Here is a 12,685-nt window from a genome sequence, read left to right on the forward strand (position 1 = left end):
CTTGCAACAAAGAGCTCCGAAGTCCCCGACCGGCGGAAGGGTGTCAAAAGTCGGCGCTAACCCCAAACGGGGCCAGATGGGCGGGTGCCCGGCAGGTCCAGAGTTTCTTTGTTCCCCTCCAACTCGCGTCGCGTCCGCCCGCGTGGCCCCATATCTTTCTTTATCACCGTTCCCATATCACCCAAGGCGGTGTCAACAATCAAAGCTTCTCTTTTCCCCTTCTCTCCCTCCTCCAAATGCGCTGGTGGTAATCGCACGGCGTGCTCGCCATTGATCAAAAATGCCCTCCGGACGGTCCGTTCCTCGCCGTCGCACCCGGTCGGAGGAGGAAGATGATAGCGACGATGCATCATCCTCTTCCTCCGGGTCGGCTCCTAACAATTCAAACCCTCGATCCTCAACCCCGAACAAGCGCCGCAGAATAAGCACCGATGATAATGATCAGCCTGATGAGGAATCTGGACGCTCTGCCAGTGAATCAGGCGATGACGAGTCGAGGGACGAATCATCCTCCTCGGGCTCAGCTACCGTAAAACCGGACCCCCGAAACTCGAATACGAGCCAGCGCTCCAAATCGAGCACGCAAACCGCTCGACAGAGTCAAGGAGGATCAGGGGACACTGCTAGCGAAGAAGAGGATGATTCCGACGGATCTGAGGCACCAGGAGATGGCAATGAGGACGACAGCGTACCAGATCCCACTCAGGCCGGCGGCGCGGATGGCACCCAATCTCCCGAGACCAGCGCAAATGAATCGCAACCTGCCGGTTTGAACGAGTTGACACCGGAAGGTTACAAACCCGGTGCCATCGTTCGCATCAAAGTCACCGATTTTGTCACTTATACATCGGCGGAGTTCTTCCCGGGCCCGAAACTGAATATGGTCATCGGACCCAATGGAACTGGCAAAAGTACACTTGTCTGTGCGATATGTTTAGGACTAGGATGGGGGCCGCAGGTACGAACAACTATAATTGCACGTTCCCTATTGCTTTGTCTAATCAACCTCTACATGTTAGCACCTCGGGCGCGCCAAAGATCCTGGCGAATTTGTCAAGCACGGTTGTCGAGAAGCTATCATCGAGATCGAGCTTGCAGGCGGAAGGCGCTTTCGTCGCAACCCCGTAGTGTCGCGGACCATCAAACGCGATGGCAACAAAAGCTCCTTCACGATCAACGGGAAGCAGGCTTCCCGTCAGCAAGTGTTGAAACTCGCCCAGTCCTTCGCCATTCAGATTGACAACCTTTGCCAATTCCTTCCGCAAGACAAAGTCAGCGAATTCGCTGCTCTCACGCCCATCGAACTCCTCAACTCGACACAGAGAGCTGCGGCGGGTGATGAAATGGTCGAGTGGCACGAGAACCTCAAAACCCTGAGGGCGGAACAGAAAAAGCTGCAGGCAGACAATCAGGGCGATAGAGATCTTTTAGCGAACCTTGAGGACCGACAAGAGATGCAGAGAGCTGATGTGGAAAGGATGCGACAGCGAGCTCAGATCAAGCGAAAGATTGAGATGCTGGAAATTGCTCGCCCGGTCACGCAGTACACGGAGCTTCATACGCAGTTCAATGAAATGAAAAGAGAGCGGGATTCGAAGAATCAAGAATTGGCAGATCTGGAAAGAGAGCTTGAACCTGCCTTGAGGGCCTTGAATGATAGGCAGGACTACTGTGTCAAACTGGATGATGTCATAAAGCACAGAACTCAGGCGTTCGAAACTGCGGAGAAAAAGGCTTCCACTGCCGCTGCGAAGATTGAGCGGTTCGAGGAGCAGTTCAAGGATTTGGATGACCAAGCCGAAGCTGAGAAGAGAAGTGGGCAGAGTCACAGGCAGAACATCAGTAAGGTTCAGCAGAATTTGAACAAACTCCGGCGTTCTTTGCAAGAGGAAGAGCCTGCAGCTTTGGATCTGGACTCCTACAACGAGAGAATTGTAAGTACGCCAAGGCAAATCCAGGGTCCCTTGCTAATATCGGACAGCGGGAGAAACGAACGGAGATCAGAGAAATCGAGGCGCAGGCGAATAAACTCAAAGAAGAAAGACGGCCTCTTCTAGAAGCACACAAGCATGCAGTGGATCAGATTAGGGAGGCAGAGGGACAGCTCAGGAATCTCGATTCTCAAGCTGGCCAGCAGGAATCAAAGCTGGAACGCATATCTGCGGACTCTGTCAAAGCTTACCGATGGCTACAGGAAAATCAGAGCCGGTTTGAGAAAGAGGTCTTCGGTCCTCCAACCCTTACCTGTTCAGTCAAGGATCCTGAGTACGCCCACGCTGTCGAATCGTTGCTACAACGCACGGATTTCACTGCATTCACCACGCAAACCCGGAATGACTTCAGGACGTTGCAGAAAGCTCTGGTTGAGCAGAGGCTCTCAGACATCAGTATTCGTACCTGCTCTGCCCCCTTAGATAGTCTTCGCCCATCCGTGTCCGATCAGCAAATGAGAGATCTTGGATTTGATGGATGGGCCAGAGATTTCCTGAGCGGACCCGAGCCTGTGGTAGCTATGCTTTGTAGTGAGAATCGCTTGCACCAAACACCTATAAGTCTTCGGGATATCAGTGATGAGGAGTTCACGCAGCTGCAAGATGGACCCATAAGCTCCTGGGTGGCCGGGAAGCAGACTTATGCTGTGGTCCGGCGACGGGAGTATGGTCCCAGTGCAACTTCTACTCGAGTGAGACCGGTCAAACCCGCAAAAATATGGACTTCACAGCCGGTGGATGAGTCTGTGAAGGAAGACATAGTGAGGAGGATCAAAGCACTCGAAGATGAGGCCAGCGAGCTGCAGGAGAGGATGAATGGTGATAGAGCCAGACTCGCTCAGCTGGGTAAACGATATGAAGATATCGATAACGAGAGGGTAAGCAGGAACTTCATGCGTTGTGCCACTACCTTCAGTGCTGATTTTGACCCCATACAGAGACAACTCGAGCAGGAGAAAGGCGAGAAGCAAACGGCACTTACAAACTGGAGAGCAATTCCGGAGAGAATCAGTAAGCATAGAGCTATGCGAGATTGGTACTGGTTAGGATGCTAATTTGATTGAAAAAAGACCAGGAGGAACGCAAACAGAGGGAGATCCAGGCAATGATTGATGAGGTGAGATCGAGGGTTAAGGGAATTCGCAACCAACAAGCCCAAATATCGATCAAAAAAGCCGAGGCTGCCATCGAATATGCGGTAAGTCTCGGGACAGCCCTCGAAAATGCACAGCATTGCTAATAAGCAGCAGACTGCGGTCAATGTTCTCCATCGACTACACGAGGAACTCATCAAAATCAAGATTCGTCACATCGAAGGCATCTCCGATCTCGAGGCTCTTAGAGCACGTAACGTGCAGCACCAGGAGAGGCTGAATGCAAAGCGCGACGAAGTGAAGGCTGCCCAGCAGCAAATCAAGGACACCACGGAGCGAATGAAGAAGCTATACAAGGAAGCGCAAAAGATCCTTGCAAATGCTAGCAGACAACCCGATCTGGCTGAATTTATCCCTACTCTGGCCAACCACACCACCGATCAGCTCGATGCGGACATTGATGCCGAGAAGGCGCGCCTCGAGCTCACCCACGGAGGCAACAGCGGCGTGATCAAGGAGTTCGAGGAACGGGCTCGTCAAATCGACAAGCTGCGCAGCAAGCTCTCCGATTTCGACAACAAAATGGCGGACTACAACCACGCGATTAACGAGATCCGCGGCAAGTGGGAGCCCAAACTCGACCGCATCATCAAGAGCATCAGCGATGCCTTCTCCGACTCCTTTGCTCGCATTGGCTGTGCCGGTCAGGTCACCCTGGACAAGGCCGAGGAGGAAACCGGCCCCAACGGCGAGGCTGCCGACACGGACTTCGACCAGTGGTCGATCCAGATCCACGTGAAGTTCCGCGAGCACGAGAATCTGTCCCTGCTGGATGCCCACCGGCAGTCCGGCGGCGAACGCGCTGTCAGCACGATCTTCTACCTCATGGCGCTCCAGTCGCTGTCCGCCTCGCCGTTCCGCGTTGTCGACGAGATCAACCAGGGTATGGACCCGCGGAACGAGCGCATGGTCCACGGGCGCCTGGTCGACATCGCCTGCGCTCCGTCTGAAAGCGGCGGCGGCGGTCAGTACTTCCTGATTACCCCCAAGCTTCTGAGCGGATTGACCTACAAGCCTGGCATGCGGGTTCTTTGCATCTACAGCGGAGAGCACATGCCTGAAGACTACAACGTCCTTAGCTTCGGCGAGGCGATTAACAAGATGAGAGCCGTGGCCGGCCGTAGTAAGGGCAAGGGAAGGGCGATCGACGGTGTCCGAAGCAACGGGGACGTCGGAGTATACGGTTGAATGATCTGAGACATTACCTCGTCCTCCGTCTCGCGCGTATCTTTGGATAGGAGTTCTCTTTCACATCGTTTCTTGCAGGAGTTCGACTCGCTTGTGATACCTTTGTTTGGTTTGGATAGGTTAAAGTTACGACGCCGGGAAGAGGGTCATGATGAATTTTCTTGCAGGTGCCAATCTTGCTTTATGTTTTCGGATGTACATGATAAAACATAGGGAATGGTGGGGATCCCGAATGAGACATTGCATTGTTGTTGTCTTTTGCAAAACCACAATACAGTTACCCTCAAAGAGTTTCTTCTTCGCCTAGGGAAATTAGGAGGAGCTTGATCACAGAGATGTAAGCTCGCTATCTACATCATAGATTCTGAGCGCTGCCAACCTGTCAAATCTATACATGCTTTAGTGCGGTCGAAAGGTATGAAGGCATAGAAACCAGCTGTCTAGGACGATATCCTTCTGTAATCAGTCTCCTTCCCTACACTCACACTCAAAGCCTTGGTTGAGCACATAGTAACAGGCAAGGCTTATTCGAGTCAAAGTGAGTTCTCTTCTCTCTTAACCCCCTCCTTGATATTTTCAGGAATGGTTGAGACTATCAGCTACCGCTTTACTATCCGACGGATCCTCGCCAATCCATAGAAATACTCTAGTTGCTTCAGACTCGGTACAGTCACAATTTTGTTGTGTCCTCTTGGAGTTCACATGGGAGGTGCTCCCCCCCCCCGATATCAAGATGGGAAAGGATATACTCTCCCTGCGCACACAGAACACAAATGAACAATGATAGGGGAAAGGATTTGAAATTCTAGGTTTTCCATAGAGCACTTTTCAAACCGGTCCGGTTGAGCAGCAGGGTTATCCCTGTATATTGGCAGGTGTATATACATGCCACTGCACAGGTGTGACCGCATGCGCCATGAAAAGAAGAAAGAAAATGCACGTTGTGGACATGCCTTTCTTACTTATCCTTTTATCGATTGCGTCAATTCATAGAGAACTCTAGATTGCTGTTTCTTGTCAATCTTAAGGCTGTGTTCACCCAATACACATGTCAACCTAACCCGGTCTTTTCAATGAGCCGCAAGACGGCTGTTATTCGGCGGATGTACTCCGTATACTGTGAGTATATCCCCGAGTTATAGTACCTACCTACCTCCCTGCACGGTATACGCATGACAAAGCCAGTACCCACCAATGACAAGATATGTCAATACAGAGAACAGGATTGGCACAGCCCAGACTGAACGAAATCAATCCGTCGCGATGCACAACTACATCATGATTATCATATCCTCTCGCTCAACATCTCCCAATCGATCATCCGGTGAACAGCATCCAGAAGAAAAAGAACTCGCATAAGACCGTCAGCAAAGATCGGCCATCCCACATCCAGCCTGATCGCCTCCCTCCCGGCGCATCAGATTGGGACTTTTTTTGGTTGCTGCTTGTTGCATACCGCGACAAAACTTGCTCGGATAGCAAACACGGCAATTGCATGGGTAGTATAAACCAAATTGTCCTCCAAAGTGTCCATTCGGCCCAGAAGGTATGGTGACAAAGTGGGTGGAAGACTGGACTGGACTGGACGACGACGACAACAACAACAACAGACGGAGTTTTAGTGATCACCGCGCAGTTACATTGCATGATATTCGACGATGAAAGGTTATGATCTACTTTCTCAAACCCTTCCCCTCAACACACTACATTTCAGTTGTCCAGTTAATAAGGATTTGGATGTGATAGCTCGGTTCTAGTACAAATTGTTAGCTAGCCAATCCGATGACTACTCATAGAGTCATTACAGTGACCAAGTCCCAGGCAAGATCAAGCAAAGATAAAAGGAAAAAAAAAAAAAAAAAAAGACACAGCAAGCAGGCCCAAGGATGATCATCCGGGGATGATAGGTTGGTGATCTGATCGCCCATCCACTGTCTTTTTCCCCGCATCATCCAACTGGAACCGTCCAAGCATTTCCAATCCTCTCTTCTTACCTTACCTACAGCACAAGTACAGACACTACACCTGAAGGGCTTTCTGGTTCCGGCGCTTTTCAACCTGATTTCTTCGTTTTTTTTTTTCTTTTCCCTTCTGCATACACACCTCATAAGATTGACAAATCCCAGCTGTGGGTTCCCGTCAGAAAGTTGTCGGGAATTTCCGCTGCGGTGATCCAAAATCTCAATCTGAACTTGTGTTTCTCACTCTGCATGCATGCATGCGTGGAGTGGATCAATCACCAATGTAAAAGGCGGTTTAAGTAATACACATCAATGAGACGGTCATAGGCATGAGGTAAAACAAAAACAAGCAGTGTCGGCAAAACAGAAGAAGCAAACAAAGGGCGGAGGCAGATGATGAAGAAACACTACTGCTACTACTACTTACATAGATGCAACAATGACTACTATTACTATCACTACAGTACTCAAGAGTAGTAAACAATCACAACCAACCCAACAAACAACCAGCCAATTTACCTATAACAATGGTGCAGAGTATCTACATAGCGATAGTATGCAGATAACTTCGTAGAAAACAAGCAAAGACAAAACGGGACGTAGGTCGAGTAATTTGGAAGCAAAACCCCCCCCTACCACCCCCTTGCCCCCGCATATTGATCCCAATCTCGCCCGTTCCAACCCGCCGTCGTCGTCCTTCGTCGGAATTGCAACCTATCCCCAAGCTTATAGCTATGAAATCTTTCAACGTCCTCAAATGAATTCTCGTCTAGAGCCGCTGAGGGGGGGGAGCTAAGTTCCCACTTCTGTCCCATGCATGCATGCAGCAGCAGAAGGTTTTCAGACCTCTAAAGGATGATATCAGAAGTTCAACGGACCCCCGGGCCCCAGGCAGTACTGTACATAAGGTGTATACTTTACCTCTCAGTAAGTATGTGCTGGCTACTATAGAGTTTCCAAAGTTCCTGCAAAAGGAAGCAGAAAGCGCTGAGATCGACACGACCATCGCCTCGATCGGGTGTGCGGGGAGAAATCCGTGATTGGTGCAATAGTCTGCGAAAAGAATCTTGTTCGTTTGGTCCGCTGCCAGCCAGCCAGCGATCCCGCCCGTTGGGAAGCCGTTCTTTTCTGGGGGATGATTTCATGATCGAGTCGCGTTAGCCCGTCTGCAGTGCAAATCCCTTTTTTTTTCTCTTCTTAAGACAGGGGCGGCGATCCGGAGTCGCCGAATTGAGGGGAAATGACCAACAAGCGGTAGTGGGTGGTGGATGAGGAGAAAGTATTTTCTATGGGTATGAGTACGTGGTGATAGGGCTAAACTATGGTGTGGAGAGTGGAGAGATTCTATACTACTATGGAGTGCAGCATAAGATATGTTCGTTTAGAGTCGATCATTGTGTTGGGTCCTTGACGCTCTGGGTTCAACGGTAGGTCATGGTTTGATGACTATTTTCTGAACAATAGGTTCCGTAAGATGGCCACTTTGACGTTGGGTTGGTTGGTTGATCGTAGTTAGCCTCTAGTTCAGTCGTCACTGATGATAACTTATGTGAATCTCCCTCCTATTCTTTCTCTCTGACACGCTGTTAGCTACACTGACAACGGCAGAATCTTTTAGTTCGTGGCAAACTTCTTACGCACCTTTGTACTCATACCGAGTACTATGCTTTATTTCTTACTGATTGACGGGTTGTCCACCAACCAACCAACCTGTTCATAAATTGGGGCAACGGGAGAAGAGACGGGAGGGGGCAAGGGCTATAGTATATCTGAAATATAGAGGCATAGATTAACACCTCAAGATAGTAGCAAGGGCCAGTCCCCCCCCCCCCGCCAACGTGGCAATTCGCGGCGAGCCCCAGAGGAGAATCATCTCCGTCAACGAACCATATCCTGTTTGAAATGAGAGGTTATCATCACCTTTCAAGGCAGAGAGTGAGTTTCGAGTTTCGGAACAGTGATCGATGGGCGCATGCCGTGCATGGCTGTCTAGAGCTGGCCAAAGGAAAACTAACTTCAACCACAACAAGGGCCAGTTCTTGTTTTTTTTTGGACTGACTGCCTTGTCAGAGGCAGTCTGTGTGTAGTGCTTCCATGACGTGAAAGTCAGATTGTTATGCTGGGGAAGGAAGGGAAGAGGGATGTCCAAAGCGCATGCATGGACCGGACTGGACGAGACTAGACGGTGGTCGATATGGCGCCACCGTGACCCGACCCTGCTTCCCGGGAGAGTGAACGATAATCAAGGCACTGGTGCAACAAAAACCCGGAGTCTCGGGTCCGTCTAGATGGGGAGGTCCATCTCTCTAGTATCTACTCCGTACCCTTGTTGACCAGGCGAGGGACGGTTGGTGGGTGAGGGTAGGAGGGGGCCGATCCGATGGGGGGGGGGAGGGGAAAGAGCAAGATGATTCTCACACCAACAGACTTGGTCACTGCTGGCATTGTCCTCCCCTCCCCCTCCTCGTCCTCCTCCTCCTCCGCGTCATGGGCTGGCTCGCTGCTGGCCATCAAGAACGCGGAAAGGTGGATCTTCAAACGATTATGGAATTGGCTAGTCGAGGCGAGCAGATGGCAATCCCAACATGGTTTAGTCGTGGATTTTAGTACCAACGGCTTTGCCCCCCCTCTCCCCCTCTCCCCTCTTTGTGTTCAGACAAACGATCGATAAGCGAAGACACTAACTGTGGTAGTTAGCACGAGGAGAAAGAAGAATGAATAATGAAGTGGAAATGGCAACAGCCCGTTTTGGATCGTAAGCTGCGACCAAGAAAGAGCCCGCGTCACCACCGCCCTGGTACCCGCTCTCTCTTTCTCTCTCCACTTCTGGAGTTACTCGGTGTTGCGTTGCGTAGCGATGTCACTTCCTTGTTGCCCTAGTCGCTACAACGTAAGAGTAAGAGGAGGGTTACAGTGAGTTAGCGGACGATCCCACCTCCCCCATCCCTTTTCCTTCCATGTACTGGATGGAGGACAGCGACACGGGACCCTGAGCCAATGCAGGCAACCCGGTCGATCAAGGACCAGGCAAAGCCAACCTCATGCAGTGAGGATCGAAGGAAGCGCGGCCGATTGTAACCGTGTGGTAGGTATGTATGTATGTATGTTCAGGAAAAGTTACTCCGAAGACGGGACGTGCACAAGCAACGCCCACATTTGCATACCCAGAACTGCATTCCTCCTATCGACAACTTGACGCTGAACAGCTACAGACCCAAAAACGAGTGAAACACATGTCTCTGCACCGGTCAACACGACCTGGAGAGTCGCGAAGTATGCGTATGCGAGACAATCAGCCATGCGTAGGGTGCAGAAGAGACACACCAGCGGTCAAAAGGAGGCTGAAACAGCCCATATGCGCTCTCAGTCACATCTCCCGTCTCTCTATCTCTCTCGAGCAAGAAAGGCGGTTGGTGAAGTCTGACTAACAATGAGTCATCAAAAAGAAAGCCATCGCATTGAACAAGAGACCAGGTCCCCCGGATCAACAATGGCTTGTGGTTGGCTTGCTCGTTTGCGTGCAACTTCCAGGGTATCATCCTATGAGGGCCTTTTTCTGCGCTGCCGGAGATGAGAAACTTCTGTCGGCAGGTGCATCGACAAGCGAGATGACGGGGTTTTTGCAGCAGCAGCAGCAGCAGCAGCAGCAGCAGCAGCTTCTGTCTGACGTTCGTTTATTTTCCCAGTGGTCAGTGGTTTTTCCGTAGATTTCCCCATGTCCTTCGACTCTGCAGCCGCAGCCGCCGTGAGATGAGCTATTCAAAGCCTCTAATGATCATCTGACATTCGTCTTGTGATTGAGGTGAGTGCGATGCACAACCTAAAGCCGCAGGCACAGCTACACATCTCTCTCTTTCGATCCTGCAATCCTCGAGGAAGACTGTACCGCATGTCACGGGAAGAAGCGATCCAGCCAGTAACGCAGTCACAACTTCATCCTGTAGATGAGAGCAATGGGGAAAGGATATCTTTGCCACTCTGCAATACGGTCGCAAACATGACTCTACCGTCCACTGGCAAGATCTTCTTCCCTTTTCCCCCATAGTAACCTACACTCCGTCATGTTGCCTAATGCGGAGATAACACCCACCATCCATCTCTTGCTTCTGCTGTTTTGCGAGACAAACCAGCCTTCCTCAACGAGATCTTCGCATGCGCATTCATTCTCGTACTCCGAAAAGTAGGCAAACGGTGGAAGTTCCACTGCAAGTTTCAAGCCAACTGGTAGAATATAGAGTCAAAGTACAAGAGGCGAGATACGCGGAAGTCGTAGACAGAGGGGGGTGAGGTTCTACTGCGCACGCGGTTGAAGCACCCACTATGCGACAGTTGGATACGTAGTTTACGGGTGGTTTACTGGAGCTGAACCAAGGCCGTTCAACAGGTAAATGGCCGAGACTAGACAATGGACAAGGACTTAATAACTACGGGACCATAAGGCTCATTGTAGATGAGACCTGACTCGGTAAAAAGAAAAAAGAAAAAAGAAAAAGGGCATGGCAGGAGACAGACACGAGAGAGGTGAGAAGGGGACGTGGCTGGAAAATGATGTACGTCCTAAATTGGTCCGCAGAGTCCCGTGTCGATCCTTTTCGCCGGCGGAATAATAGAGAGTGAGGGGGGAAAAAAATAATAAAAAAGAAAAGGCAGGACTGGAGGCGACGATTCGCTCGTAGCAGAATCCAGTCCCAGGTCGTATTGGTAGGCAAATCCAGGAAGAGAGAGGTAGTCGAGTAAGCACAGGATCAATAACAGGGTTCATTATTCATGAGGGTAATTTATTTATTTTTTTTTTTCATTTCTCCCTCTCTTTTTGCTTCGCCTTCAGCCGAGTCGAAGCCGATGGAGGGGGGGGTCGGAAGGGAGAACTAAATCCCTAATCAGCTAGTCAGGTCTCTTCAATCCTCGGTCATAAACCTTTTTCTGGAGAAGTTTTCTGGGTCTTCCACGGGGCACGACTAATCTCCTTCGGGTAAGGCTCCGGCATGCCACGCCGGAGATCTGTTCGTCATTGTTTGGTAGCAACTAATCGGGGGCCGCTTTACCGGACAGGGTAATGGAAACGACCAGGGTGTGTGTGGTTGTGGGTGTTTGAGTTGTCGTCCACAAGGAGGGAGGGGGAGCGGTCGATCATACATGACATTTTTCCAGGTGGAAAAGGTTATGGAGAGTTTAAAACCAAAAAAAAAAAAAAAAAAAGGTACGTAGTACTTGCACATCACTACATCCAGACCGTTCTCATCCCCTCTAGGATCGTTAATCAGTACGTCGGAGTGACTGTCATCCGCCAAAAAGGAGATTCAGAGAATGGTCCCGCCAAAAAAGTAAAAATCCCAGCTGACAGGCAGATAACAACTAACACACAAGTGTATGCGGTAAGGGTACTCCATGTGTGTATAATACCCGGCGCGAAGGATGATCGACTTCGTCCCTTCCCCTCCCTAGTACCCGAGAAGGAATGTAATTTCCGTGACTCCTGTGAGCTTGGGAGTTTTCCACGTATAATCTTCGCCAATCTTCCTTCGGCATAATCCTTGTCTCAATACTCGATCGGAGCGAGTGGGTGGGAACCGACAAGGGGAACAAAATAATCTCGAGTCAAAAATTAATTATGATAAAATGGACAGAAGAGGCTGAAGCTATGGCCACCGCACTTTACCCAGGGCTAGAACCATTTGCGATCATACCCAGTAACTTACGTATGACTATCTAAGACTCTTCTCCGGTCCTGATTTAGTTCGTTGACAGCTATGCTTAACGTTGATATTATCACGATCTGCTGACTTCGACCAACTGGCGATAACTCAGCAACGGAATACACTCCTCAATAGGACCTAATGACAACTAACTATAGTCTATAGTATATCAAATTATGACTTGACAGCTTTCTTTCCCCCCATTCCATTCCCAAACTTCAATTCAACAGACTTTTCCCAACAATTGGATCATAATTCTCCGATCTATACCTGACTTTCCAGGAACCCAATCCTCTTCAGACGCACGTCGATTCACAGCACTCAGTGTATGCACATCAACCACCAACTTACCTCCCCAGCGCGCCGGAATTCCAGTCAAGTATCCACAGATCCAGAACAATGAAACATCAACTTCTCAATCCATGCTGACCTGGCACATTTGCCCCCTCCCCTGCAATCCCAATAATCAGACATAGCACATCGCACATATTAACCAGCATAATAGAAAGGAACACCACCCACCCATTTGAACCCACCTGCCAGGCCAAAAAAGGAAAAAAAACTCACCAGAAATTTCATTTCACCACCTACCAATAACAAGATGCCATTTCCCGCGGGTGGGATTTAAAGTTTCCATTGACGTGTCGACGTGAACCTTGTATTAAACCTAGTCTCGAGGGTACTGGTTTTTTTTG

At 50.0% G+C, this 12,685-nt stretch overlaps 2 protein-coding genes across 2 annotated transcripts; one reads left to right on the forward strand and one right to left on the reverse strand.

Annotated features, from left to right (window-relative positions):
• Positions 1-154: 154 nt before the first annotated feature.
• BO72DRAFT_529879 (DNA repair ATPase SMC5) lies at positions 155-4,709 on the forward strand. Its single transcript, XM_040950267.1, has 6 exons — positions 155-958; positions 1,020-1,934; positions 1,982-2,869; positions 2,930-3,002; positions 3,062-3,189; positions 3,242-4,709. The coding sequence occupies exons 1-6, from the start codon at positions 281-283 to the stop codon at positions 4,331-4,333; spliced, it is 3,774 nt and encodes a 1,257-aa protein (XP_040798734.1). The 5' UTR covers positions 155-280; the 3' UTR covers positions 4,334-4,709.
• A 2,496-nt stretch (positions 4,710-7,205) lies between these two features.
• Positions 7,206-7,574, reverse strand: BO72DRAFT_450382 (uncharacterized protein). Its single transcript, XM_040945244.1, has one exon. It carries the CDS (start codon positions 7,437-7,439, stop codon positions 7,212-7,214), a length of 228 nt encoding a protein of 75 aa, XP_040798735.1. The 5' UTR covers positions 7,440-7,574; the 3' UTR covers positions 7,206-7,211.
• Positions 7,575-12,685: the final 5,111 nt, after the last annotated feature.

Source organism: Aspergillus fijiensis (assembly GCF_003184825.1).
Source record: "Aspergillus fijiensis CBS 313.89 unplaced genomic scaffold BO72scaffold_45, whole genome shotgun sequence".
Classification (NCBI taxonomy): domain Eukaryota; kingdom Fungi; phylum Ascomycota; class Eurotiomycetes; order Eurotiales; family Aspergillaceae; genus Aspergillus; species Aspergillus fijiensis.

Coding starts and splice junctions, on each gene's coding strand:
- BO72DRAFT_529879 (XM_040950267.1), top strand. CDS start 281: ATGCCCTCCGGACGGTCCGTTCCTCGCCGTCGCACCCGGTCGGAGGAG. Junction 3,003..3,061: donor AGCAATTCCGGAGAGAATCA/GTAAGCATAGAG, acceptor GATTGAAAAAAG/ACCAGGAGGAACGCAAACAG. Junction 3,190..3,241: donor AGGCTGCCATCGAATATGCG/GTAAGTCTCGGG, acceptor AATAAGCAGCAG/ACTGCGGTCAATGTTCTCCA.
- BO72DRAFT_450382 (XM_040945244.1), bottom strand. CDS start 7,439: ATGAAATCATCCCCCAGAAAAGAACGGCTTCCCAACGGGCGGGATCGC.